Genomic DNA, 26,376 nt, shown 5'->3' on the forward strand with positions numbered 1-26,376 from the left:
TATAAATATGAATCTGTTACACACAGAAATTAAGCAATAAAATAACAAGTGATTGGTGCTTTTTTATATTTGTTTTACAAATTTGTAGAGTGAGAAAATAGATGTATTGATCTGAATACATTATGTACTTAGAAATATCTAAGCTGAGCTGTATCCTTTCCTAGTAAATAACCAAGAGGAAAGACAGCCTAGATTTGGACCTTTTAAATATTAAATAGATATCAAGAACTAGGAGGTATTTCAAAAGTAACCAAAACTTATCAGGCTAAAATTAGAGGAACTCAGAAGAAAAAAATCACTTGAGTTAAATAATAACTAAAAAATTATGGCACTATCCAAAAATAGCTGGAAGACATATAATTTTTCTTAATGTCACTCAGGACCAAATGAAATCCATCACTTTGAAGTTAGATGATCTAGGAAAATATGATGGCACAGAGCGAAATGACAACCGTCCTCACGGTACCTAGTGAAATAGATTTTCCCTACAAAATACACCATTAGGGCAAGAACAATGTCCTCCAAAGAAATTAAACATTGTTTTTATTTCCCTATATAATCTATACTAGAGGGTACTCTCATAGCTACAAGTGACTAGAGAAATTTCCTCCTTATAGAAGAATTTCAGATGACCAACGTAGAAGGAATGAAAGAGCACCTTTAGAAAATCACTATTTTGCAATGATGGGAACTTTTAGGATGGCAGGACGTGGCTGTCACCACTTGAATGCCCTGGCCCATCGTAATCACTAGCGTGGCAGGTCCAGGCTCCTGTGCCTCGTCAGGTGACACAGTGTAGACAGCACACCCTGTCGGGTACCCTTAGCATGCCAGCAAACGAAAATTCAAGCAGGATTTAAACAAGTATGCAAATATAACTCCCAATGAACTGGAAATGCAGGGCAAAGCGTTTGAAAACTTTTGCAATAAGACGGCTTTTACAGTATATGGCACTGCTCCGGGGGCTGCTGCTGCTGTGACGTGGCTAGATCGCCGGGTTTGTGGAAAGATGTGGAGGCAGAAGCAGCTACGGACGGAACTTGTGGTGAGTTCATGGCATTCCTTAAATGTTATACCAAGGAATTTGGCTTTTATTCTCAGGCTAGCATTTCCCAAAATGTGTCCCAGGATACTGCTCTGTGTTTTTCACTTTTAAAAGGGTAAGATGGGTGTTTCTTTTTAAAAACAAGTTTAGAGAACCCTGTTATTTGCTGTTCTTTTCAAGAGGTTGAATATTAATAATGGTCATCAACACACTGCTATTGAAATATCTATCAAAATTTCACGCAGCATTTTCACAAATGACAGAACAGTTATTTTAGAGAGAGTTTCTGTTATCATTCTGTAAGAAACAAATATAGAAAACACTCTAGGAAGAAATGCTAAAGAATCTAAAAAAGTGTGGCATCCTGCCATGACTGGTATTCCGTGATGATAATGCCAGCGGCAGTGAACTGGTAAGGCCACACAGGACAGCGACTGGAATGGACCAGACACGAGGTGACAAAGACGTGAGTCGACCAGGACACTGCTGCAGGACAGAGTGGAAACCAAAGGGCACAGCGCACATCGATAGAAACTTACTAAAATCCATCACTGAAGGGAGTTTGGAGGAAGCACAACAGAATCACCAGACGATGGCACTGAAGGTTCTAACTCAGGGACGCGGGCACAGGCCATTTTACAGCCAGAGCATGAGGGAAAGAAGCAAGGGCAGCGGAGGAATGCCCTTGAGACAGATGCATGGGGTCCATGATCAAAGAGCATATTTACTTAAAACTGAGTATTCCCTTTTGTAAAATTCACACTTTCTCATGGGCAAAACACTAAGCACGTATTAGAAAATGAACCCTACCTGTGGACTTTTTTTTTCACCTTCTATATTGACTTAAGGCATTCCCTGGTTCTACTCACCCACAAGGTCTATATGTGAATACAATGTAACTCTCTTCATCACTTCTTTCAATGAAGGTCACACACGTGTGCTTTTCCCAGTGCCTCATTGCCTGCTTGAACATGGCTCGCTGGCTGCCTGGAGAAAGGGCATGGCGTTAATAAAACAGCTCCTGCCTTGGAGAGGGATGCTGCACATGGACTCCTCTACCCCGAGTCTGGCTGGGCAGCTCAGATGCCACCACTATCATCAACCAAAGAATGCCCACCTGGAGCTCCACCAGTTTGTCATTGCTAAGAATGGACACTCGCTTTATAATTAGAAGGTCCAAGCTTACTATCTCTACAAATCTGTGTGTACACCCTGGCTGCTGTGGCTCAGTGGGTTGAGTGCCGGACTGTGAACCAAAGGGTCACTGGTTCAATTCCCAGTCAGGGCACATGCCTAGGTTGCAGGCCGGGTCCCTAGTGGGGGCCATGTAGGAGGCAGCCACACATTAATGTTTCTCGCCCTCTCTTTCTCCCTTCCTTCCCCTCTGTCTAAAAATGAATAAATAAAACCTTTAAAAAAACAAATATTTGTATACAAGGCCCCGTAAATGGGACATACATTCTTCCTGTTGGTTGACGAGAAATCAACTTCCAGATTTAATGGACACATTTGAAACTCAGTTTAAAAACCAGAATTGTACTTGAGACCCTTAGAACTCAAGACTAAAGATATTTTTCAATGTAAAGATATTCTAAACTAACTACAGAAGTGAGGGAAGTATTTCTCAAGTTTGATTTAATACTATATTTTCTAGACTAGTATTCTATAAAAATGTACACTTTATCGGTATAAGAATTACTATTTCTTTACCACAATAAACACTGGGAATATCTTACCAGTGAAGTTGCCTCCTATAACATAAGGAATCACGCCCCCAGGCCATATTCTGTCGGTTCTTGATGTAGCAGCTCTAGGAACTCGATTTTTCTCATTTTGCCCTGAGAATTTTAGAGGTACTTTTCCCTTAACTGTGTTGTTTTGTTCCGAGCCTGCAGTGACATTTAAAAGATTCTGTGAAACAGAAGTCCTCGGTCAGGGAGTCATTTACCTCCTAAAGGACAAAAGTTAAAATGTCTTATTTACATATTCGTCTAAGTATGCCTGAAGTCAAAATGCATGAAAGAAAAGCTTCATGGATATTACATACTTGAAAAAGTACTAAAATATTTAAGTATATCATGTCAAAATGCAACTTCTTAATCCTCTGTGAGCAAATTTAATGAATTTTCCTACAACAGCCTCCAGCCGGTAGAAGTCAGACAAACTTTGTAGGTCACAGAAAAATTTGTTAATGTTAACGGAAATATCCTACTTTACTAGGTCACTGAGAAATTCACCACCAGAATAAAACACGTTGTTCAAAAACTCTGTACAGTCAAAACTCTTCTTACTCCTGACAAATCCTCAATCCTTTTTTCGGGATTGACATTCTGTAGTACAGATTAAAATTATGAAATTACATCACAGAGTCAGTGAATGAAATAACACTGAGAGAGGTAAGGGCTCACTCAGCCTTCTGGACCACGGGCCATCTCCATTACGACTTCCCCTGAATCCGTACCCAGGCACACAGCATAATCCGTACACAAGGTGAAGGTCAACACAGAATGCAGCCTGTTCTGGAGCATCTTTCAAATCTGTAGTCGGTAACTTTTCTTGGTGGCCTTTCATAACTTTTTGTTACTAAACTGGCATAATTATTTTTTTATTCATCTATCATTGCCAACACAAACACCCTACCACTAGTATACACTTCATATACAACAAATGTTGAATGTATGTCCCTTATGCCCATGTCCCAAACATCTTTTTCTAAATTTTATTTTTCAATTACAGTTGCATTTAATATTATTTTGTTTTAGTTACAGGATATAGCATATTTTTAATATCCTGGAGAAAAGCATCTATACTTAGGAAAATTAATACTTGAATGTAAGTCATTTCAAATAATTAATAACAAACCATCAATTAAAGGGATTGAGGATATGAACTTTGAACATACCTTTTTAAAAAACAACTCAAATCTACAAATAGGGGTGAATAAGTTCAATATTATAAATATTAACTAACTATAAAAGCAGAGTGCAGTTTTTCTGAATGTTTCTCTATATTAATTTTTGGAAGGGTCAAAAATTTTCAGCTACTTTTATTAGATCAAACTGATCTAATAAATCAATTTGTCCTTTTACTTTACGTGGATTTGATTTCAAAACAGTCACAATATTTTGCATTCAGTTAAAATTGATGTAGTTCAATGCTTGATAAAAACACCATAAGTGTGATACCCAATTTACTAGAAATAAATATTAACAATAAAATAAATATCTAATACATTTTAAATAAAAAGCAGCTGAAAATAAGTCAACAAAACATTTTAATTGTCCACAGTTAAGTTCTAAAAAAGTTACGTCAAGTCTCAACTAACAACACAGAAATAAGGGACTCTTTCTTAGCAAACATCCTTCACACACTTTGCATCACAATGGCAAACTGAACTGCTATGAGTGTAATATTTACTGTACATCAAGTCAAGCGTCTGCAACTTTAAACATTGATATACCAGAGCCAGTCCTTCTTATCCGGTCTATAAGCTGGTAGAGGGCCCCTCGTTTCTGTGACATACCATGGTCTCCATATCCACCTTAAGGAATCAAAGAAAATAGGTAAATGAAACACCGTATTTTAAAGTTCTTATAAATAAACAAAAGTAATAGGCTATATTAAATTCTCTTCAGACACCTTTGTTATGTGGTCTTAGAGAGTGTCATAACTATGCACACATCTTAGGAGATAAAAACTACATGTTAACAAATTTGGGTAACTACAACTACGGCACTGGGGAAGAGCCGGAGAGCAACCTCAATGACTTTATTTGGACATCATGGAAATTGAGTCATCTACTGATAATTTGAAACATTTTTCTTCACTGTGACCATGACATCACATAGGGTGACAGCAAGTTGTTCTGCCCTGCTGACTGCACTCGAGCTATTTCCCCAATGCAAACTAAATATTTTCAGATGTCAGGTCACCAAATGGGAACAAAAACAGAAGAGCAAATGCACAGTGTGAGTTTTGCTCCATAGCAACGATCAATTTTGAAATATTTCTAGAAGCATGTCATATCTTATAATACATATAATAAATTTTAAAAATTAGTTATAACACCTAATTAGGAAAAAGTCTCAAGGTTAGACTTCAAAAGGAGTTTCAGCTGCAAAATACATTGTGTTATGCTATGTAATTTGCAAAATTTACAAAAAGAGATAGAAATAATTTCATAACTTTAAAGGTAGTAGAGAGGGTGAAAATAAGGAAATGTATCTTCTTGCAAATTTAACAACAAAGACTAGAAAAGGCAGATTCCTGACATAAGTCAAAAAGCAGTTCATTTGATGAAAATCAAATCCTCCTATTCAAAGGCTTTCATAAAATGCTCTCTCAGTTTTGTCTTCTAGTTTCCCTTCTTCTTGGCTTTTTAATAGACAAATTACCAAGAGGGATCACTGAGCAAGCAAACAATATTATCACTAATGATAATCAGAACAAGTGTAAATGAATTCATGCCACTAAGAGTGTGGTTCATGAGTCTCTCTGGGCTAAACAGAGAAAGAGGACCAGAAATTCAGGAAAACAGCAAACTGGTCTTGGATTTTGAACTACTGCTTCCCAATATCTGTTTTTCCCCCTCTGGATTAATGCTGAAACTTAATGACCTAGATTGAAGCTAATAAAAAATAATAAAAACTATTACCATATAAGCCCCTTAGGACAATCAATCAAGTCCTTATAAGGTAAATAAGTTAGAGTGCTTATTCACTAAGATTCTGTTTAATTATCTGCATTACACAGTCACATTTCTGCTGTGACCCTTGAGAAAAATTTTTGAAATTTTTTTCATTGAACATTTTAGAGATGAGGTAATACTTAAACGTATCCATTCCTAAGCAATTACAAGAAACATTCTTAAAAGATGGCATTTATATGTTTAAAGTGAACATTATGTAACAACTATGTTTCATAATTTATAGGAATGAAACAGATTGTGAGAAAAAAGTCTTAGTGTTAGATAATTAGGATTAGAGTAATTATAGACTTGGAAAAATAATTTTTTAAGACTATCACAGCATATAATGTTTTTATATTTATGAATTTTGAATGATTTTATAGTCATTAAAATAAAATTCTGTCTAGATAGTACAATGAGATGGAAAAAAGAAAATTAATAAAATAAGTGGTTATTTCTCATATTCTAATAACAAAATAAAAATATTAAAACTAAATAAATATTTATGGGAAAAACTAAATATTTTGAAGTTAAGAAATAAGAAATATAATCAACTCAGCAGAAACTGAGAAGAAAAGGCAAAGTTAAAGTAAAACACTAAAACAGAACACTTTCTCATTGAAATTCAACTGAGTAATGTAAGTTCCTTTCAAACATGTGTACCTTTCACATAGAAATTTAGAATTTTTTTCATGATTGACAGTATGACCTGGTTTACACTATTTATCTAAAATAATGGTATTTTTCTTCCAGCTATTACTATTTCAGGGCTTAACTATACATGAAATGACAAAATTAAATACTACGAAAATTTTTGAATCACAGAAAATGAATGGTCCCAATACAAAGGGAGAGAATGGGTTAAGGAAATGACCTGAATAAATAAAGCTTAAAACTAATGAAAACAGAAATAAAAAAACGAGATGTAACACAATAAATCTATGATTTGCTGAGTTGTATCACTGCTCTCTTGTCCCAAATCCATTGTCTCTGTGGCCACGTTAAGTGCGAGACAGCAACTGGAGAGCTGCCAATAACCGTGTCCTACAGGAACAAACCATCTGTGATCACACCGCGATGCAGTGTTCCTCCTGTATTTGCTGTGTGTTTCAGAAAAGGCCACCACTACATACAACAGAGGCTGGAGCATCCTCTTTTTAAAGTGGTGTGTGTGATCATTTTAAATAAGCCTTTGTTTTATTATCTAGTATAAATATCTTATATGTGATAGTGGTATTTCGATTATACAGAATAATATGCTTATTCTTTAGAAGTGCATGCAAACCTACTTAATATCAGAATGTTACGGTCTTTGCAATTAATTACAAAATGTTTTATATATGCTTAATACATGTAGGCACACACAGAGCAAATATGGTAAATTTAACAATTATTGAATATGTAAGCGGGAATACCACTGTGTTGGTATTTCTTACACTATCCTGTCAACTTTTCCATATGTTTGTAATTAGCCATAATAAAAAGTCGCAAAAATGTAAATTGGACAGAGATACTAATTCACAATAAAAAGGCTTAAGCCTAATTTTTGTCTGCTAGATGCCCTAAATAAATTATATATTTTATCTTCCACACAATAGAAGAAAATACAGTATTGTGTATAAGGAGAATTTCAATGAGATCAAAAAGTGTAACACTGAATAAACTTTTTAATTCTAACTACCAAAAGAATTTTTAATGTTCCAATTTTCTCCAAAATAGAATACAGAATAAAAATCATATTGATATAAAGAATTTTATAATTTTGATAAAAATATTTCAAAATGAGAACCCCAACCACCTTTTAAATACTACAAGACTCACACGGGCACAATTCAAACATGTCAAAACACTATAATTGAAATTATCTTCTGGGTTTTCATAAAAGCTATATAAGCAGGTAGATGAATGTTTCCGAATAAGTTTGTGTATGATTACTCTGTGAATAATTTACATGTTGCAACTCAATATCTGCAGCTGCAAATGGGAGGCAACTGAAGACGATGCTCCAGAGTGTGAAATTCGGCCTTCCTCAGAACTGAACTTCGGTCCTGACTCAGACACTTCCAGGCTACGTGACGATAAGCAAACTCTACGACCTTCTAAACCTGCTTCTCCGCACTGGTAAGTCACAGTTATCTTCGTGCCAACACTCTGGGGGTTGTTACGAGGATTCAAAGAGTCACTGTCTCCATAGCACTGAAACCAGACCTGGTACACACTGAACACCACAGCCTGTTGGTTAAATAAAGTCATAAAATAAAAACTATGAACAAATCTTAAATTTCTTCATAGGCTCATTTGTGTCTAGGAAATCAAAGTTGATCACAGAGATACTAAAAATGATCCAAAAAGTATATATAGCATTTCAAGAATATATTTCTTTGAAATGAATGCAAGTTAAATCAAATAATCAACCATACCTGTGGTATGTCCAACTCTTCCAAAGGGGTTCTGTGTAAGGTCGATTGTCCTATCAATTTGAAAGATATTTAACTCTTCATCATCTAAGGCAATGTCACCCCAAAACACAGCTAAAAAAGAAACACTCAATTACAATGTAGAATATTTAAAAGCAAAATCAATGGGAACAAGGCTCATTAGAAAATTAGCATAACAAAAAATGGCCTCTTTGAGTCCAAAACTAATCAATCCCATAGTACTACCAGACATCAAAATATAATAACTTTAGGAAACAGAAAACTTAAGAGAAGGAATAAATTAATCATGGGACAATAAAACATTGACAAATGCCTTGAAAATGCTGGGATATTTGCTTCTTGATACAGGTTTACAAATTTCCTTTTTAAAAATTGCTTTAGATTTTTCTTCTGCAAAACCAGAAGAGCAGGAAAATACGTGAAACATTTAGGAAGTGACAAAACCCATGCTTTTCAAATCACTGATCTTTACTGGGTTCAAACCTTCATATTTATACATTTTAGCTATAAAAACTAATGAAATTAGTTAATTTATGAAATTTAAACTTGAATCCTGAAAGCCATACAATGCTTTAGATTTTCATGGAAGGTTTATCATATAGAATTATTCACCCAGATTAGTCCCCACATAAAAAACTGTCATGAGATAAGAAGAGGTTGGGTTTATGTGTAAATCCAGAAAGGAAGAAAATAAAATTTAGCTCCATGTAGGTTATCAGTTCAACATCCACAAAAATTTTATTAGAGTTAGAATTGTCTCCATAACCCCTCTTTTCTGTCCTCACGCCAATGGAATGGCAGCATCGAAGAAAAAGAGATGCTTCCTACCTTTTACTGTCATAGAAACAAGTAATGAAAAGTCTGTAAAACAGTTTATAGCCCTGGTTAAGGGGTTGGTCTTGATACCTAAAATTGAATCCAGATTCTAATCAGCTTCACAAACAGGCAATAGAAACCTCCAATGCATCACTGGCCCTAAAGCCAGACACCCCAAGAAGGAGGTGGCCTGCCTAAATACAATATTTTGCAATTATATGGAAGGCTTGTTAGTTTTTATAAGAGTAAATTTTGCATTGTCTTTTTTTTTTCCTTCAAGATTTTACCACACTTGCAGGTAAATCCAAGCTTTCGAATTATTTAAATCTTCCATCATGTGTCCTTATTAAGTAAACAGTTGTGGGTTCTGGCAGGGTCTGGTGACTCTCAGCCTGGCTCATCCTTTCTTAGTGCAGGGAGGAGGCTGGAGACAGTCAGACAATGCTACTCCAGCATTAATTTGCATCGGAATCACATGGACCTGGTTAAAATGCAGGTTCTGATTCAGCAGGTCTGGAAAGGGGCCTCAAATCCTACATTTTTAACAAGCTCCCATCACTACAAGTAATTATCATTGTAATCATCTTTATTAGCGGTGGGGTTTTTTTTCCTGCAAGAATAAACTTTTACTCCCCTCTGAATCAGCTGGTTGACTTGGAAGCTGAGGCACCCAACCAAACAAAACACAACTTGTCAGTACGACATTTATATAATAAAAAGGGTATGGTAAAATAAAACTCAAATGTGTTTTGGATTTTTATTTTCTTGTAATGACTTGCCACATGCAATAGGAGTCATGTCTTGATGGATTACATCAAACACGGAACAGCAATCCAAGGATACAGCCCTTCACAGAAGCAAAAACATCACTTCTGGTGAGAACAAAAGGCACGAGGCCAGAGGACTCTTCCAAAGAGACAAAACTATGGAGTATGTGAGCCCATTTTTTATTTATTGCCATTTTTTTCTGATCTAATAGCTTCAGAATAGCTTGGTGGTTCTGAACATACCATGAATCGCTTCAGGAAACCAAATACTCTTTGAGAACAAGCAGGAGTGAGTGACTAAGCCAACTCATTTATGTGTAGAGTGCAGGTTTGATAGATTGTAAGCCTTATATATCTTTAAATCAAGGGGGGTGAGCAGGGCAGGGAGAGCAACAGCGTGGGGGGTGGGAACTGGGACAACTATAACTGAATAACGATTAAAAATAAAATAAAATATTACAACTCAAAAAATCTTAACATTGTCGATCGAAGAAAATAGACATGTTAGAATTTTCAACCTATCATGCACACTTTCTTTATATTTCACACATTTGAAGGTTTCCTTAATTCACCCCGCTAGTTAAATCAAGGTGTCCTATTTGTGCATGTTAAATATTTCACTCAGGCATTGATATAACACACTGGATTGTGACAATTTATGTTAATATGGATTTAGAATTTGTATTATAATCTAACATATATTTGTTATTTAGGTTCCCAAGTATCTGTAACTCCCAAGTGCACTTTGGAGATCTTTGTTTTTCTATTTATTTTCTGTTTGTTTTGCAGCAAAATAATAAAACTAGAGAGAAAAAGTTTTAAAACTACGAATTAACACGCTCAGTCCCATATTACATGGTAATTTGAGGTTAGTGACAGCAGAACCAAAAGCAATGTAAGAAACGGTTGTAGAGGACAACACTAGGGAGATGCTCACGTGCATTGAGAATATTTCCTATCTGGAATTCCACTCGGATTCCTATGGTCAAAAATGGGCTGGAAGCTAACCAATAGGTCAAAATAAAATGTCAAGAAGAACAATTGTTAAACTACATGGAAAACCACAGGTTTCATTTTTCTCCTAACAGCTATTTGCATTCATCATACTACCAAAAAAATTTTAATCAGAGACCAAGAAAGACAGAGCTCTTTTATTACAGCAGAGTAAACACCTTTTATAAAAAAGTATATGGTGAGAATATACAGTCCAAGATTGTGATTCCTTACACCCTAACTTTTTTTAATTTAATCTTTATTTTTTTCCAATATCATTTATCATTATCAGGTGTATAAGTATCCCTTATACACCTTCCCCCCAGCAATCACCACACGGTTGTCCATGTCCATGAGTCCTTTTTCCTCTTTGCACAATCCTTCCACTCCCTTACCTACCCCCCAACTAGCTGTCATCCTGCTCTCCATCTATGAGTCTGTCCCCATCTTCCCTGTTAGTTGTCTTTGTTCCTTAGATTCCACATATGAGTGAAATCATATGGTATTTGCCTTTCTCTGACTGGTTTATTTCACTTAGCATAATGTTGTCCAGGTCAACCCATACAGTCACAAATGGTAAAATTTTCTTTTCTATGGCCAGGTAGTATTCCACAGTGTAAATGTTCCATAGTTATTTTATCCACTCATCTAGTGATGGACACTTGGGCTGCTTCCGTATCTTGACAATTGTATATTGTATATTGCCAAGATAAAATGTTCCATAGTTATTTTATCCACTCATCTAGTGATGGACACTGCAACAGACAGGGGTGCTTATGTTCTTTTGAATTAGTGTTCTGGGTTCCTTTGGATATATTCCCAGAAGTGGGATCGCTGGGTCAAAAGGCAGATCCATTTTTAATTTTCAGAGGTATCTCCATACTGCTTTCCACAGTGACTACAACAGTCTGTATTCCCACCGACAGTGCAAAAGGGTTCACCTTTCTGCACATCCTTGCCAGCATTTGTTGTTTGGTGATTTACTGATGATAGCCATTCTTACGGGTGTGAGATGGTATCTTGTTGTAGTCTTAATTTGCATTTCTCTGATGATTAGTGATGTGAGCATCTTTTCATGTCTATTGGCCATCTGTATGTCCTTTTTGGAAAAGTGTCTATTCAGGTCCTTTGCCCATTTTTAATTGGGCTGTTTGTTTTTCTGGCAGGAGTTTTGTAAGTTCTTTTTAAATTTTGGATATTAACTCCTTATCAGATGTATTAAGGAACATGTTCTCCTATTCTGTGAGTTGTCTTTTTATTTGGTTGATGACTTCTTTGCTGTGCAAAGCCTTTTTAGTTTGGTGTTGTCCCATTTGTTTGCTTTTTCTTTTGTTTCCCTTGCCTGGGGAGATATATCTGATGAAATATTGCTATGAACAATGTCTGAGATTTTGCTGCTTGTTTTCTTCTAGGATTTTTAGGTTAGGTTATGGTTTTAGATCTAACATTTAAGTCTTTGATCCACTTTGAATTTAATGTGTGTGGTATAAGAAGATAGTCTAGTTTCATTTTTCTGCATGTATCTGTCCAATTTTCCCAACACCATTTACTGAATAAACTATCTTTAGCCCATTGTATATGCTTGCTTCCTCTTTCAAATATTAATTTTCTATAAAGGTATGAGTTTATTTCTGGGTTCCCTATCCTGTTCCATTGATCTATGTGTCTGTTTTTATGCCAGTACCATGCTGTTTTGATTACTATGGCCTTTTAGTATATTTGATATTAGGTAACATGATTCCTCCAACTTTGTTCTTCTTTTTTGGGATAACTGTTGCTATGTAGGGCCATTTGTGGTTTCATGTAAATTTTTGAAATATTTGTTCTTTTTGTGAAATACGTCATTGGAATCTTGATAGGAATTGCACTAAGTGCACAGAGTAGTTTGGATAGCATGGACATTTTAGTGATGTTAATTCTTCCTATCCATGAACACGGTATATACTTCCACTTATGTATCTCATTCTATATCTTTCTTCAGTGTCTTATAATTTTCCACGTATTGCATTTTACATCCTTGGTTGCATTTATCCCTAGGTATTTTACACTTTTTGTAGCAATTATGAATGGGATTATTTTCTTAATTTCCCTTTCTGCTAGTTCATTATTAGCATATAAAAATGCAACTGATTTCTGGATATTAATTTTGTATCCTGTTAATTTGCTGAATTCATTTAACAGTTCTAATATTTCTTGGGGGAATCTTTGGGGTTTTCTATATACAGTATCATGTCATCTGCAAATAATGACAGTTTTACTTCTTCCTTTCCAGTTCAGATGTCCTTTATTTCTTCTTCTTGTTTGGCTGCTATGCCGAGGACTCCCAGTACCATGTTGAATAAGAGACGTAAGCCAACTTCCCTGTCTTGTTCCTGTTCTTGAGGGGAACACTTGTAGTTTTTGCCTGTTGAGTAGGATGCCGGCAGTGTGTCTGTCAAACTTTAAATCATGTCTGTTCCACTCATTTCCAGTTTTAAAGCTGTGGTCCAGGGACCAGCTTCATGGGGGCTTCAAGTCTGTGATTTCCTCTGAGTTTGTATGAGTTATTATATAGCAGTTTATAAACACAGCCACCACATGTTTTGCAGAGGAGAGGTCACCAGTAGATCACACAAAGTAAAGACCCACGATGCTGGTCTTTCCTCAGTCGGCTCAGGAGAAAACACTTGCAAACTGAATACCCTAGAGAATCTGAACATATTTACTTGACTTAATCCTAAGAGATCTGGTGTCTGGTGACTACAATACTTGAGAGCACACTTTGATAGACAAGTGGTCAGAGTCTCCTCAGGCATCACCTATGGAAAGCCCTCCCAGCAACCCCATGTTCCCAACTAACCATTAGGAGCCTCACCTGCTTCCACATCCTGCCTAAGCTTCTCTCTGTAATAAGGCAACACACAAGATTTCTTACTGTATTTTCAATCATATGATTCCTCAACCTAAGTTTCCAACTACTGAGCACAGGAAGTGTGTTGCTATCATTAAACCCTCACTGCCAGGGGGCCTGACATACAGTTAAGTCCTCAATATTTGTTCTGAGGCACAACAAACCTGTAAATGAGAAAATACCACAGAATGGGGTATAAGTTGTATAAAGTAAAAAAGGAGTGTAGGCTTGCAACACACTTTACAAATTTGCCCTAATATCCAAAATACTAGATATTCAACAATTCCAGAGAAAGAGTACTTCAAATTCTTTGAATCTAGAATGGATTACTGTTGTATACTTTTGAACAAAAACAATTAAAAGGCAGCCACATTCCTTTTGTATTTCCGTAGTATATATTAAGTGTTGTTATGGAAAATGGGTCCCTTAAACCCCACACTGATATGCTCAGAAAGTACGTGACTGAACTAACAGATCAGTTATCTTGAGATTCATGGGATTTGGAGAGACAGCTCAAAGATTCAACAACAGCCAAGGGCACTTTCTTATTACATTTTTCTCAATATAGAGCTTAACCTTTCTGCTTTTATTGATATTGGATTTAGGGAGGAAGAATGACATCATGTGAAGGCCTGCTCTGGTCTCCAATAAAGGCCGAGTGAAAATGTCCTCCGACAAGGGCAACAGGAAGGCTCAAAAGTCAACTATTTTTGCATGATTGACAACCCCTAAGCAAATTCCCAAGGAAAAGCAAGCTTTGGCAAAATTTCTAATATATACATTTTGGAGACCATGTTATACTACTTAAAAGAAAAAATAATTTCCTGGTGGCATTTCATATGTGCAGAATAATTTTTTTCTCCCAAGATGACACATGTGAAATTTAATTTAAGTTCCAACTGTGGGAAACAATTATCTAAAATTTTAAAAACTCTTGATACAATACAAAAATAAATAAAGATATATTTTTATATAGACTGTCAGAAATACTCTTCCAAAAAATAAGGATAAGGCCCTGGCTGGTGAGGCTCAGTGGATTGAGCGCTAGCCTGTGAACCAAAGGGTCGCTGGTTCGATTTCCAGATCAGGGCACATGCCTGGATTATGGGCCAGGTCCCCAGTAGGGAGTGCCCAAGAGGCAACCATACATTGATTAAATACAACCTTTTTTTTTAAAGATAAAAGAATGTTTTTCATTCAGTACATTTCTTTCTTAAATTTCTAACAATAAAAAGGTATTTGCAGTCCAATTATTTTAGTGGTCCTTCATTAAGAAAGCCTCCCATACAATGTTTTATTTAAATATTTTATAGGGTTTTTTTTTCAAGAACTGCATTTTCACTTCCACTGTATTCTATCACATAAACTGAAAAAATAACATGCACTACATTAAGAAGTGTGCATGTAGTTCACCACAAATGCTGAATTAAATATAACGTGTTACTCATCTTTCCCTCATAAACCAAACTGAAAGGTGCTTCTAAGTAACGTGACTCTTATCTAGCTACTGTGAAACAAGATGTGTTTATCAACCAAAGTTTTTTTTTTGGAGCCAGGAGGTATTTTTTGGTGCAATATAAAATGGTAGATACTGTTTGGATCAGGTTATTAAAATAAGTAAATAAGTACACTGTCCAAACATTCTCCATATTTAGAGGTCTCCTTCAAGAACTCAAAACTGCTGCCAGAGTTGAACAGTTTTCTTCAATTATATCCTGAACAAGAAATAAAATATAATCTCAACACAAAAGTATTGAAAATCTCAATCTGAAATACAAAACAAGTAAACATATGTATACTCCATAGTCCTCCAGAATATGGAGACATCTGATAATAAAGTCATTTTTCATGCTATTAATGAGTTTCAAGATTAATCTAGATTGATCAATTGATTCTGAACACAGAACACAAGCAGCAAATTGTCTATTTAGAATCTTTGTTCTGTTTCAAAAGCAATTAATTAAATGTTAAAATTTCCATTTTGAAAGCAATATGATTAAATGTTAAATTTCAAATAAACACAGCTTTCTTTTTAAGTCAGAAAACAAAAACTTTCCCATAACAAAAGATCCATTGAAATACCATATCAATCTGCATTTATAGCCCACAATGCCATGGATAGGATTTCTCAGAACATTTTTAAAATATCACCCATACCACAAATATTCATTTTGAGCTCTTTGTCTCAAAAGCAAAAACACTGACAGAAAAGAACTTTGATCAAGAAATGAATAAATAAATATTAAACTTTTTTGCTCAGCCTAATATTTTCTGTCTCACAATCTTTAATTAAAGGAAATACTGTAGTTCATAGGTTTTTTTAAAACTACCTTTCTTATACTGTGTAGATAATGAATATACTATATTCAACCACTAGCAAATTTGTTTTATTTATATTTCCCACATCATACATCTTGTAACGACAGAGCAAACACTTGTTTTTTTCTTCCCTTAATGTTTACATCTGTGGCCAGTGTAGCAGTCAACCCTGGTACCTCTTACATTAAGTTTGCTTTTTTCCCTAAATATTGACACTAAGCTCTTGGAGTAATCTTGATGTCCTCCTGGAAGTAAAACTGTTCCTGCATATTTACTATTTTCTATATTCTAGCTATGTTTTGTCCACCGGCTGGTCTCTGCTTCACACAAACAGAAGAATCTTTTTTACCACTTTTTTCCATTTTCATTTGGTCTACGGGTATGAAAGGTTGAGAGAGAAAATGTCGCATTCCAACCTCTCTGGTTGTTATTCATCATTGTGAACAGTTTCCTCTTGGGCCCAAGACAGAGGCTGGAGTCCTTTTACTTTGGTTAATATCTCCCACTGAACAGCCCACAGAACAACATGTGCTCGGGGAAGTAAACTTTGTAAAATGTAAAATACACTGACATTCTAAAAACTTGACTCCACACACTGATTTCTATTTCTTCTGCTCATAGCCTCAGAGACTGTGAACAGTCAGGAGGATAATTAAAAGGAACTTTATTCACACCAAAACAAGTAAAAAAAAAAAATGAAAGACCTGTGACATATACATAGTCATTATTATTTTGTACATTTTAAACTTTTAAAGTTCCATCAAGTGTCAGTTAAGTTATACTAGTATCACATGTCTGGTGCTTAATACTAACAAAGTACCCTCATCACCATTACCCTCTTCAGGCCTTAGAAAATCCTAGGATATTTATTCATACCACTAGCCTACTGATATAATTTACTTTTTAAAAGCTAACTATCCCTTACTGCCTATTGTATTATAATACCTACACTTTACTTGATATAGCATTTCATTATCACTGCCTTTAGGTCATTTGTTAAGGTTAGATACTAAGTTGGAAGCACAGGTTGGCTAAGAATTTCAGTTTGAGGTCATGCTGTTGACTCAACCACATAAAGGTCTCATATAGAAATAGGTGGACATAAAGAAATAGGTGGTTCCTTTCTTTTTAAATTTGCAGCAACAAGGTGGTTACCTGCACTGGCATATAGACACAATAAACTTTATTGAAAAGTGGAAATGTCCAATTAAAAACCATGCAGAGTATCTGAATAGGGACTTCTCCAAAGAGGACATACAGATGGTCAATAGACATGTAAAAGCATGCTCGATGTAATCATCAGAGAAATGCAAAGTAAAACCACAATGAGATTTCACCTCTCCCCTGTCAGAGTGGCCATCATCAGCAAATCAATAAACAAGTGCTGGCGAGGATGTGAGGATGTGGAGAAAAGGGAACCCTCACACACTGTTGGTGCAAATGCAAATTGGTGCAGCCACTGTGGAAAACGGTATGGGATTTCCCCAAAAAATAAAAAATGGAAGTACCTTATGACCCTACAATTCCACTTCTGGTCATATATCTGAAGAAACCCAAAACACTAATCCAAAAGCTATGGGGCTCATATGCACCCCTAAGTTCACAGCAGCATTATTTACAACTGCCAAGATACGGAAGCAACACACGTGCCCACCAGTAGATGAGTGAATAGAGAAATTGTGGTTTATATATACACAATGAAATATTACTCAGCCACAAAAGAATGGAATCTTACCATTTGCAACAGCACAGATGGAACTAGAAGGTGTTGTGCTAAATAAGTCAAAGGCAAATATGATATGGTTTCACAAATCTGTGAAATCTAAAGAACAAAATAAACTTCATTATCAGTACCTAGCATGACATCATGCTCAAAATAGAAGTTCAGTAGATAACGATAAATACTACAATAAAATTATAACTTTAATATAGCAAAAATAATATAAACACATGTCCTACCTCGGACCAATCAAAAAACCTAGAGAAAAATGAATGGCCAACACAGAGGTAACAAAGCCCACTGCTCCCAGGAAAACTTCCCAGTAGAAAAATCAGAGTTCTTTGAATGAAACAGCTGATCTAAGTCTGAGGTAGGAAATGAGTAAGATGAGCCTGGGATACAATAGCAGAAAGCAATAAAGCAACAAAAAGTAAAGCATTGTGTTAAAGGATTCGGGAACAACTGAGTAAGCTTCCACTGGCCAAACTAGAACAATTTGAGCATAGATAAGGATAAAGAATAAATGACAGGATTGAAACACATAATCACATATATTTAAGTCCATTAGATCACTAATAACACTATAAAAAGTGAGCACCTTTGGAGGATGCTAGGAAATCAACTTATTTGCTTTGCAACCATTGTAGAAAGAAAGAGATTTTACAAAACGCCTTGCCTGGTGACGAGTGAGATTGGGACTCTTCCTCTTTTGTGAATGGTCTGCTCCCATAGTCTGGCACGTTCTTTTCTTCAGAAGGTTTTTTATGTTTATTGACTATTGGTGCTTCTTATATACTCTGGATACTAATTTTTCTCTCATTAGAGTAGTTTCTAGTTTATAGTGAGTGCAATTTATTAAGTATCCTCAATTTATATAAATGCATTTAAACACAAGTTTTATAACCCCTTTCCTTTGTATTTTGTGATTTTGAGACATATTTAAGCAACAGCTCTTTTTTCCGAGGTTATAAAAATAGCTTCCTATATTTCCCTAAGTTCAAACATCTACTTTTTACATGTATGTCTTTAGTCCACATTGAACTCTTTCTCCTTTGTGACAGGGAAAAATTAAATTTCTCTTCTGCATGGAGAAATAACTCTCTCGGCTCCGAATAAAGCATGGACCTACTTTCTCCAAACACCTACCACCCAGTCCCAGGTGTCACACACTGAGGCCCTCTGTTGTATTTTACTGATAAATTACTGGTCAATACCCTGCTATATTATTAACGATCTCTTTATGGTGAATCTCTTTATAAAATAGGATTAATCTCCTAAGTTTTCAAAACTTTCCCACTTGCTCTTAGCAAGATGATTTTCCATATGAATCTTAAAAGCATGTGACAAGCTATGAGGAAAATCCTTTTGAGATCTTAATTATAATTTCATGACTATATAAAAACATTGTTACTTTAAAGATATTTAGTTTCATACTCATTTAATATTGAAAATAAGCACTGACAGCAGGAATATCTGGCTTACAACCATTAAAGAGAAGTCTTCTTATATTTTACCACTTTTAAAGGATTTAATTCTTTTAAAGGATTTTGGCAGATACTTTTCAGCTCAAAGAATCCTAGGTTCCTATTTGGGATTTTAGCATTTTGATTTTAAAAGAAATTGGCCCATATTATTTTTCTGTTATTTCTATAGTCTAGCTTTAGAATCAAAGTTATAGTAACCTCATAAAATGAGTTGCAAATATTATTTCTTTTCTAGTCACTTGTTTCTAAGAATAGAATTCTTTATTCCTTAAATAGTTGGCAGAAATTATTTATAAATGTGTCTGGATATGGTATTATATTTAAGGGTAAACTTTTTTTCTATACAGTACCCTAGAAGTCTTCTGTTTCTGCTACCCCTATCAATATGAAGAGCGATGGGTGGTGGGGTAATACTACCAGTCTTTTCTACAGTAGTTTAAGAGGATGCTCTAATGGGCTGCCCAGATCCCACTTCTTGCTGAAGCACTTATTCCCAGATGCTGAGTGGTTGTTGACTGGAAGACTGCAGCTGTCAGCCCACTTGCTGTAAAGCTGCCTCATCCATAGGCAAACCCACTTCTTATAAGTAGCTAGCACCCAATGACTAGTCGAGGAGGGTGCAAAAGGGTACAGCCCCCTCGACTCAACTTGGGACATCTCTGATGGGTTACCCGCGCATCAAAGCTCAAGACCTGTCTGATACCTTCACTGGAGACTACATTATAGCCCACTCTTCCTCTGTCCAATTCTGCTTTCATAAATGGTGGGCCCAAGAATTCTTCTTGATAAACCCCACATGCTGGTACAGGGAATAAGCAGCATGAATGGTAGGTGCAAAATAGACGGGGGGAGGTTAGACTAATATAGGAAATGGAGGAACCAAGGAACTTATATGTACGACCCCTGGACATGAACTAAGGAGGGCGGGGAATGCTGGTGGGAGGGGGGATACAGGGTGGAGGGGAGTAAAGGAGGGGGGAAGTGAGACAACTGTAGTTGCATAATCAATAAAATATACTTTAAAAATAAAAACATAAAACCCATATGCTAACCTCCATCACAGAGTCTGATTCTCGAGTAAATTGTGACAGTTGGTGCCCAAATTGGTACACATAAACAGGCACTAAAATGAGATTTTAGAGATGAGGATTTGGGGCTGTCAGTGAGGACCTGATCACTGGTTGGAGGCGGAACACAGCCACTGACAGGAGCTAACAGTATAACCATTCACTTGTGATGATAGACTACAAAAGGCATCTTGGTGTGATATATCATGTTTTGTGCAGTGCAGGGAAAATAGTACCTCTGAGGACAGCAAGTAAGGTGGCTAATGCTAAACTCTCTGGTTCTTGCTAAATGCTAACTAAAGACAAAGGGCAATTTATCAGCCATTACAAACTGCAGGTGAAAGCTAGAAAGCTTTCTTGGGAGCATAAAAAAATGTTGTGCCTCATACAGCCTGGTGGCAGGGAAAACCGATAGTCTCCAACACACTTTAAAGGTCTCAGAGAATTCACCTGCTTAAGAATATTATATTTAGTCATATTTCTGTTAGTGTGTAGTCTACTGTCATGCATTCCCACTGAATTATCCCCAAAGTCATTGTGAATGTGTGTTTGTGTTCCTTCTTTTGCACATTTAGAAATCAGAGTGGGAGGTTTCTTAAAGAAATAACAATGTTTACAGTATTTTAAAAATATGTCAATTCTAGAATAGAGTATCTCTAAGCACAAAAGTAGTGAATACATATAAAAATCATGTTTAATTATAAATATTCATAGACAAAAGCAGAAAACAAAACTTTTTGAATTTAATATTTATTCAAAAAAGGTATCTTCTATGGCCTTAGAATACTCACTAAAAGTTCAATGTTTACATCTTATAAAGTAATGAGACATTCAGAGTCTTTCTTAGCCAGTGTGTTTCATGTTAATGAATTCCTTTAGAGTTATGCAGAATGAAAATCTGTGTGGGAACTGGAGACTCTTGTAAAATTATACATACAACATTACACAGAGTAAAACTCTAGCTAGGAATAACAATTTCTCATAAACTTTATATGATAAGAATGTGCCCTAGCAATAATAAAATATACAAAACAAGATTCTTCAAAGATAAGTTGTTTTCAACATTTAATACGAAAAAGTCCTTCTAAGAACAGTGATGAATAATTCTGAACTCATGCTCGATAGCTTGCTTTCATGACCTCAAGAATGCCACACGTCTGTGACAGGAAAAGTAGACCCCATGTCACTTCCATTAGGTCATTTCTAAAATAAAAAGAAAAAAACAACCAATTTATGATACTCTCTGCTATCATAACTTATATCTGTTCAAGGAGATTTTCCATATATTTTTTCAGAACTTGGCTTACAGATAGAACTGCTGAATTTGGAGCCTGTTTGAATATATCCAACGTACATGCAGCATTATAAAAATTAGTGTACATATAAATACTTACAATGCTGTGCACTCCAACTCTACCAAATAAAAGTTGTAGACAATCTTGATGCTAAATGGCTTAGGGTCCTGATCTCTTTCTAAATGAATGTCAACTGAAACACACTGTAATACTAGGAAAACTACATACCCAATCAAAAGAAAGACTAATTAAGCATTTCAATATAATCAAACATAAACATACAGGTAGTGACTGAGAATATCTGGCCAATCATCAAGGCACAAATTAAAACTTCAAACTGAACTCAGGCATTCAGGATTGGGAGACAATTTAATGTTGGCAAAACAAAAGTCCCAAGTTCAAAGAAGAAGGTCCCGTGGTTATCAGAAATCTCTCATAAAATATTGGAAATGAACCAGAAATCAAAATATTGCTTTAAATACCCAGAGGTATAAACTGAAGGGACAAAGCAATTCTCAAAATATGTTTTGAGTTTTGCTCAACATAAAACATCTCAATGTGAAATTTAATTTTGCCAAACTCAAAACACTTCCAGGTCCTCCCAGGCTTAACTCATACACATTTAGATTCTTCTTTTCACCACCCGGGCAGCAGTGAAAGTGGCTTTCCAAAACCACAATGCGCATTTCTCCCGCCCGAGGTATTACGGGGCCCTGTGCAGCTCTTCATCCCGTTGCTACAGTCACATGGAGAGAAAAGCTGACTTTTAAGGGATGAACTGTAACATTTCCCAGCTCATGGTTGTTTTTTTTTTTTAAATGACATTTTGGCTAAAAACATTACAGTTTAAATTTCTTTCTAAAAAAAATATTGCCAAAACAAAACTCATTATCTTTCCCTCTTAAGCCATCAGTGTGGCTAAACTGGCATCGATTTTTCTCTAGGAGAGAGCCAGTCCCTCTCTGTTCATTTGAATCATCATGTATTTAATACAACCATCGGGGCGGACATGGGCCTTTCACAACAGCCCAGAAGAGGATGCTCTGAGCCTGGAATCCATAACCACTGCCGGAAAGACCAGTGAAGAGTAGTGTTTTTCACTGTTACTTGCTTGGTCTATGTTCTAAAGCCAAGAACTGATGAATTAGCAACCACAGCTAAGAACTCAGAATTGGAACCGGGCACAGAAAAAGTGTACTTTGAAATCCTCTGGCCCAGAAGCACTTAGAGGTACATGAGTCCTTACATTTAGGATACAATGGTGAGTCATGTAGTATTTCTTTAAACACAGTCAAAATAACCTCAGAAAGTTAGATACATCTTGTTTACAAGTTCCATGTTGTGAAAGACAAGTCAATATGTACAGATAAATTAAAATTCTTGTTCTGCAAACAGAGTTCTGAGACCAAAGACAAGTAGCTCTTCTCCAATGTACACGGTTCAGAGAAGGGATGCTTACACTTCCTGTTCGTAACCACTCTATGAGGTAGATCGATCGATCACCCTTTTATAGGTTAAAACACCTGAAATTCAGTGAGGCAAACAAACTTGTCTCAGTTTTGGTGAGGGGTGAAATTCAAATCCAAGCATGTTATCATGGAGTTATATTAATTCATGAATAAACCTTGAATAGAAACCAGACTCATTACAGCCAAATAAAGAAGCCCAACATAAGGTCTATCGATTGCCTTTAGAGTGGTTTTCGTTTCCAGTGATATCTCTGTATGTTAACTCAGCATTGGCCTCTCCCTCATCTACCCCGTACTGAGTGTGAATCACCACATTCTGCCCTCCACACACCCCCAGTAACTTCTTCGTTTCTAATGCTTCTGTCAGCATGTGGGGCCGGGCTCTCATTCCCTTCTAGGAGAACTGGTCAGCAGCTTTCACACTGGCCTGTGATGTGCCACTCCACCAGATTAATCTTTCTGGACAGCTCTGACCATCACTCGTCCACACAGAGCCTTCAACAAATGGTCCTATCTTCCCTGGGACCGTTTCTCAAAGTACAAGCCATGGGTTACAGCCATTGGAATTGGAATATGTTCCCTGAAGACAGGGCCCATAAACCTGCATTTAACTAGGCCCCTGGGAGATGTTTATAAGCCTTAGAGCTGAGAGCCCCCCAGCCGTCCAAGTGTGGCTTCATCCCTTGCTCGTCTTGTCACTGCCCCACGACCACGGGTTTTGTTCTCCCCTTTGTCTCCAGTCAAGCTCTTTGCGGTTGCTCCCTCTCCTCTCATTCCTGTACTTCCTAAGGTTCAATCCTTCCTGCTGCCACTCTAAATACTATAACACTTCTTAGTATTCCGGGCAAGTGAACATTCCACATCAAATTTTTATGTGGCAACATAATAAAATATATCCACATGTCTACCTTCACGGACAGTGGTAGCTGACATTCTTTCTCAGTGACTCATTGTAGGCACTATGAACACACATGACTGGAATCTGCAAGAATATGCATCCGTGTTGACATTGAGTTTACTATGTCCTGCTCCGGTTGTCTATGAGGTCACTTCTCCAGCTAACAGTTTACTCCCTCCCAAAAGCTTTGCTCGGCCTTCTTCCAGTTCTCAGATTCAATCTGACATGGATCAGTAAAACTGGTAAGTTTATTAAAAATTCTATGACAAGAGTTAATAAGGCTCTGGTTGAAACTCCAAGAATTAAAGTGCCCGATTCACACAAGGTTTGGGGAGGCAGAAGTATAACGATGTCCCAGTCCTTTATTTACTCCAAGATTCGAATCTCGCTCCCCAGGGCTAAAAAGCCCTAAATATGACTTTAGAGTAAATGGGTGTTGATAAAATATTTTGTGAAAGATTTTAATATGTAGAGTTTCTTAAAGGTAAATATAATCTCATCAAAATAACCCAAAAATTTCCATCAGGAAACATGTTAAGTCTTTTCTGAGCCTATATACTATCCCAACATGAAACATATATATTTATACTGCTTTGGTTATTTTAAGTTAACATGCAGACTAAGTCACGGGCAAAGTAAAATTGCAGTTTTAGAAATCTCAGCAATCCGAACAGAAACCATTAGGGAACATCGATCAACACAGTCTTCACATATTCAAAATGAACAAACTATATGCCCCAAATTATGCAAGGGTAATTGAGATAAATGGATTTATTTATATTTGATTTAGAGAGTCTCTTAATACCCACACCACACCCCTTTGAGGTAGATTTACAACAGATGAGGAGACTAAAAATAAGAGAGGCTTAGTGAATCACCAGAGTCCAGAGTAAGCAGCATCAAGGCCAGAAGTCAGGCCTAAATCTGCGTGACGACTTTCAAGTCAGAGTTCTTGGGTGCACCGTGCCTCGTGCCCAAAGAACTCACACAGACAGAGACACTCCAGCCCAGACGGAGACTTCTGATGCCCTATGCTCTGTGTATTACAACGTTGCCCTCACAACATTTCATCCGTAACTATCCTCATCACTAACTTACTGTGTGTAACAAGCACTAAAGTGACATGGTACAGGTATTGATACCCAACAACTTTCAAGGGAGTCTAGTTATTGGCCTCAGATTTTGAAAAACTGATGATGAAATTGAGCCATACAGAAATCCAGCCAGCAAATCATTGAACAGATTCAAATCCAGGCACTCAGATTAGACTGTAATATTTACCTACAAATACTTTTCTAGTATCTTTCTTTTATAGCACTTAATTAATTTTGATATATATGATAAGATGTCTCCCCACTGAGTTGTAAAATCTTAATGGGACTCTGCTATATTTAGGTTAAAATCTTGAGATTCTGGTGTGGAGATGTTTCTTATTAGGTCTTAATGACAATACACATCAACAAAGATATCACCTCACACATGTTATCTCAGTAATTGGTGGTATTTCATAATGTTCTACAGGACTGCTATCTCCTCCCATTTCTCCCAACCACACTTTTTCACCTCATCTGTTTTCATGCTGAACGCACAGCTGCAGTGAACTATAAACCTCAGAGCATCACCGTGGAGACTCATCCTCTCCTACCAGGTGCAGATGGAGACTCTTATGCATTGAGATTTCACCCTTACCCCTCACAGCTTATGATGAAGTACAGACAATGGCAATCCTTCTAGTCGTCCAATAATGTTATGCATTTTTCTTTCACCTGGGTTATATTTTCTTGTTTATTATTCTTCAATGTTCACTATAAAACTTAAAATTAGAGAATCAAAATGCAACTTCCCTGAACTATCAGAATATAATTTCTCCACTTGCCCTGACAAAATAAGAAAATACAATATACGATGAACATAAAGTAGTGATAAGACAATCATGGAAAGAAACTAATCCAAATATATGCTCATTTGACAGGCTTTGTAATATTGCACCTTAAAAACCCAGAGTCTCAGACTTCTTTCTTTTGTTGTCACATAATACTATGCTTGACTGTGTCCCTCCGCCCCCACCATCCTCCAACCTCAGTATTATTGTTAAGTTTATAGTCCTAATTTGTTCCATGTATCTTTTTATGAGTCTACCAATATTTTCCAGATCCTTAAAAATCTTCCAACCCAATTGACCCCTCTAAGTGGATTTACTACTCCTCTCAAATGTGTATGAATTCTGATTATTGCACTCATATAGTTATGGTTGATCTCACTTGAAGATGTGTTTCGGACCCTGCTCTCTCCATATTCTGTGGCATCCTCCACCATCACCGGGTAATGGCCCTTTGCAACAGCCTTGTAATACAGATCCAATGACTGACTGCTGGAAAGAAACCAGGGGTTGTTTGAGGAATTAAAGTCATAAAGATCTAAATAAGATGTAAGATATATACATTTGAGTTTAAAAGTCAAAACCATAATGTCATAGCCAAATTTAAAA

The 26,376-nt window shown here is 36.3% G+C and overlaps 1 protein-coding gene across 2 annotated transcripts in view; it reads right to left on the reverse strand.

Annotated features, from left to right (window-relative positions):
- TLL1 (tolloid like 1) overlaps window positions 1–26,376 on the reverse strand; it is a 155,476-nt gene that overhangs the window by 70,725 nt on the left and 58,375 nt on the right. Inside the window, exons 2-5 of one of the 2 annotated variants that reach the window (XM_028521099.2) lie at window positions 8,153–8,263; window positions 4,506–4,586; window positions 2,782–2,934; window positions 1,915–2,032 (exon numbers count right to left, since the gene is read on the reverse strand). In XM_028521099.2, coding sequence (XP_028376900.1) covers window positions 1,915–2,032; window positions 2,782–2,934; window positions 4,506–4,586; window positions 8,153–8,263 — 463 coding nt within the window. Of the gene's footprint in view, window positions 1–1,914; window positions 2,033–2,781; window positions 2,935–4,467; window positions 4,587–8,152; window positions 8,264–26,376 lie in introns of those variants that run through there. The other variant, XM_036031928.1, reaches the window with a different exon arrangement.

Source organism: Phyllostomus discolor, chromosome 8 (assembly GCF_004126475.2).
Source record: "Phyllostomus discolor isolate MPI-MPIP mPhyDis1 chromosome 8, mPhyDis1.pri.v3, whole genome shotgun sequence".
NCBI classification, from domain to species: Eukaryota; Metazoa; Chordata; class Mammalia; order Chiroptera; family Phyllostomidae; genus Phyllostomus; species Phyllostomus discolor.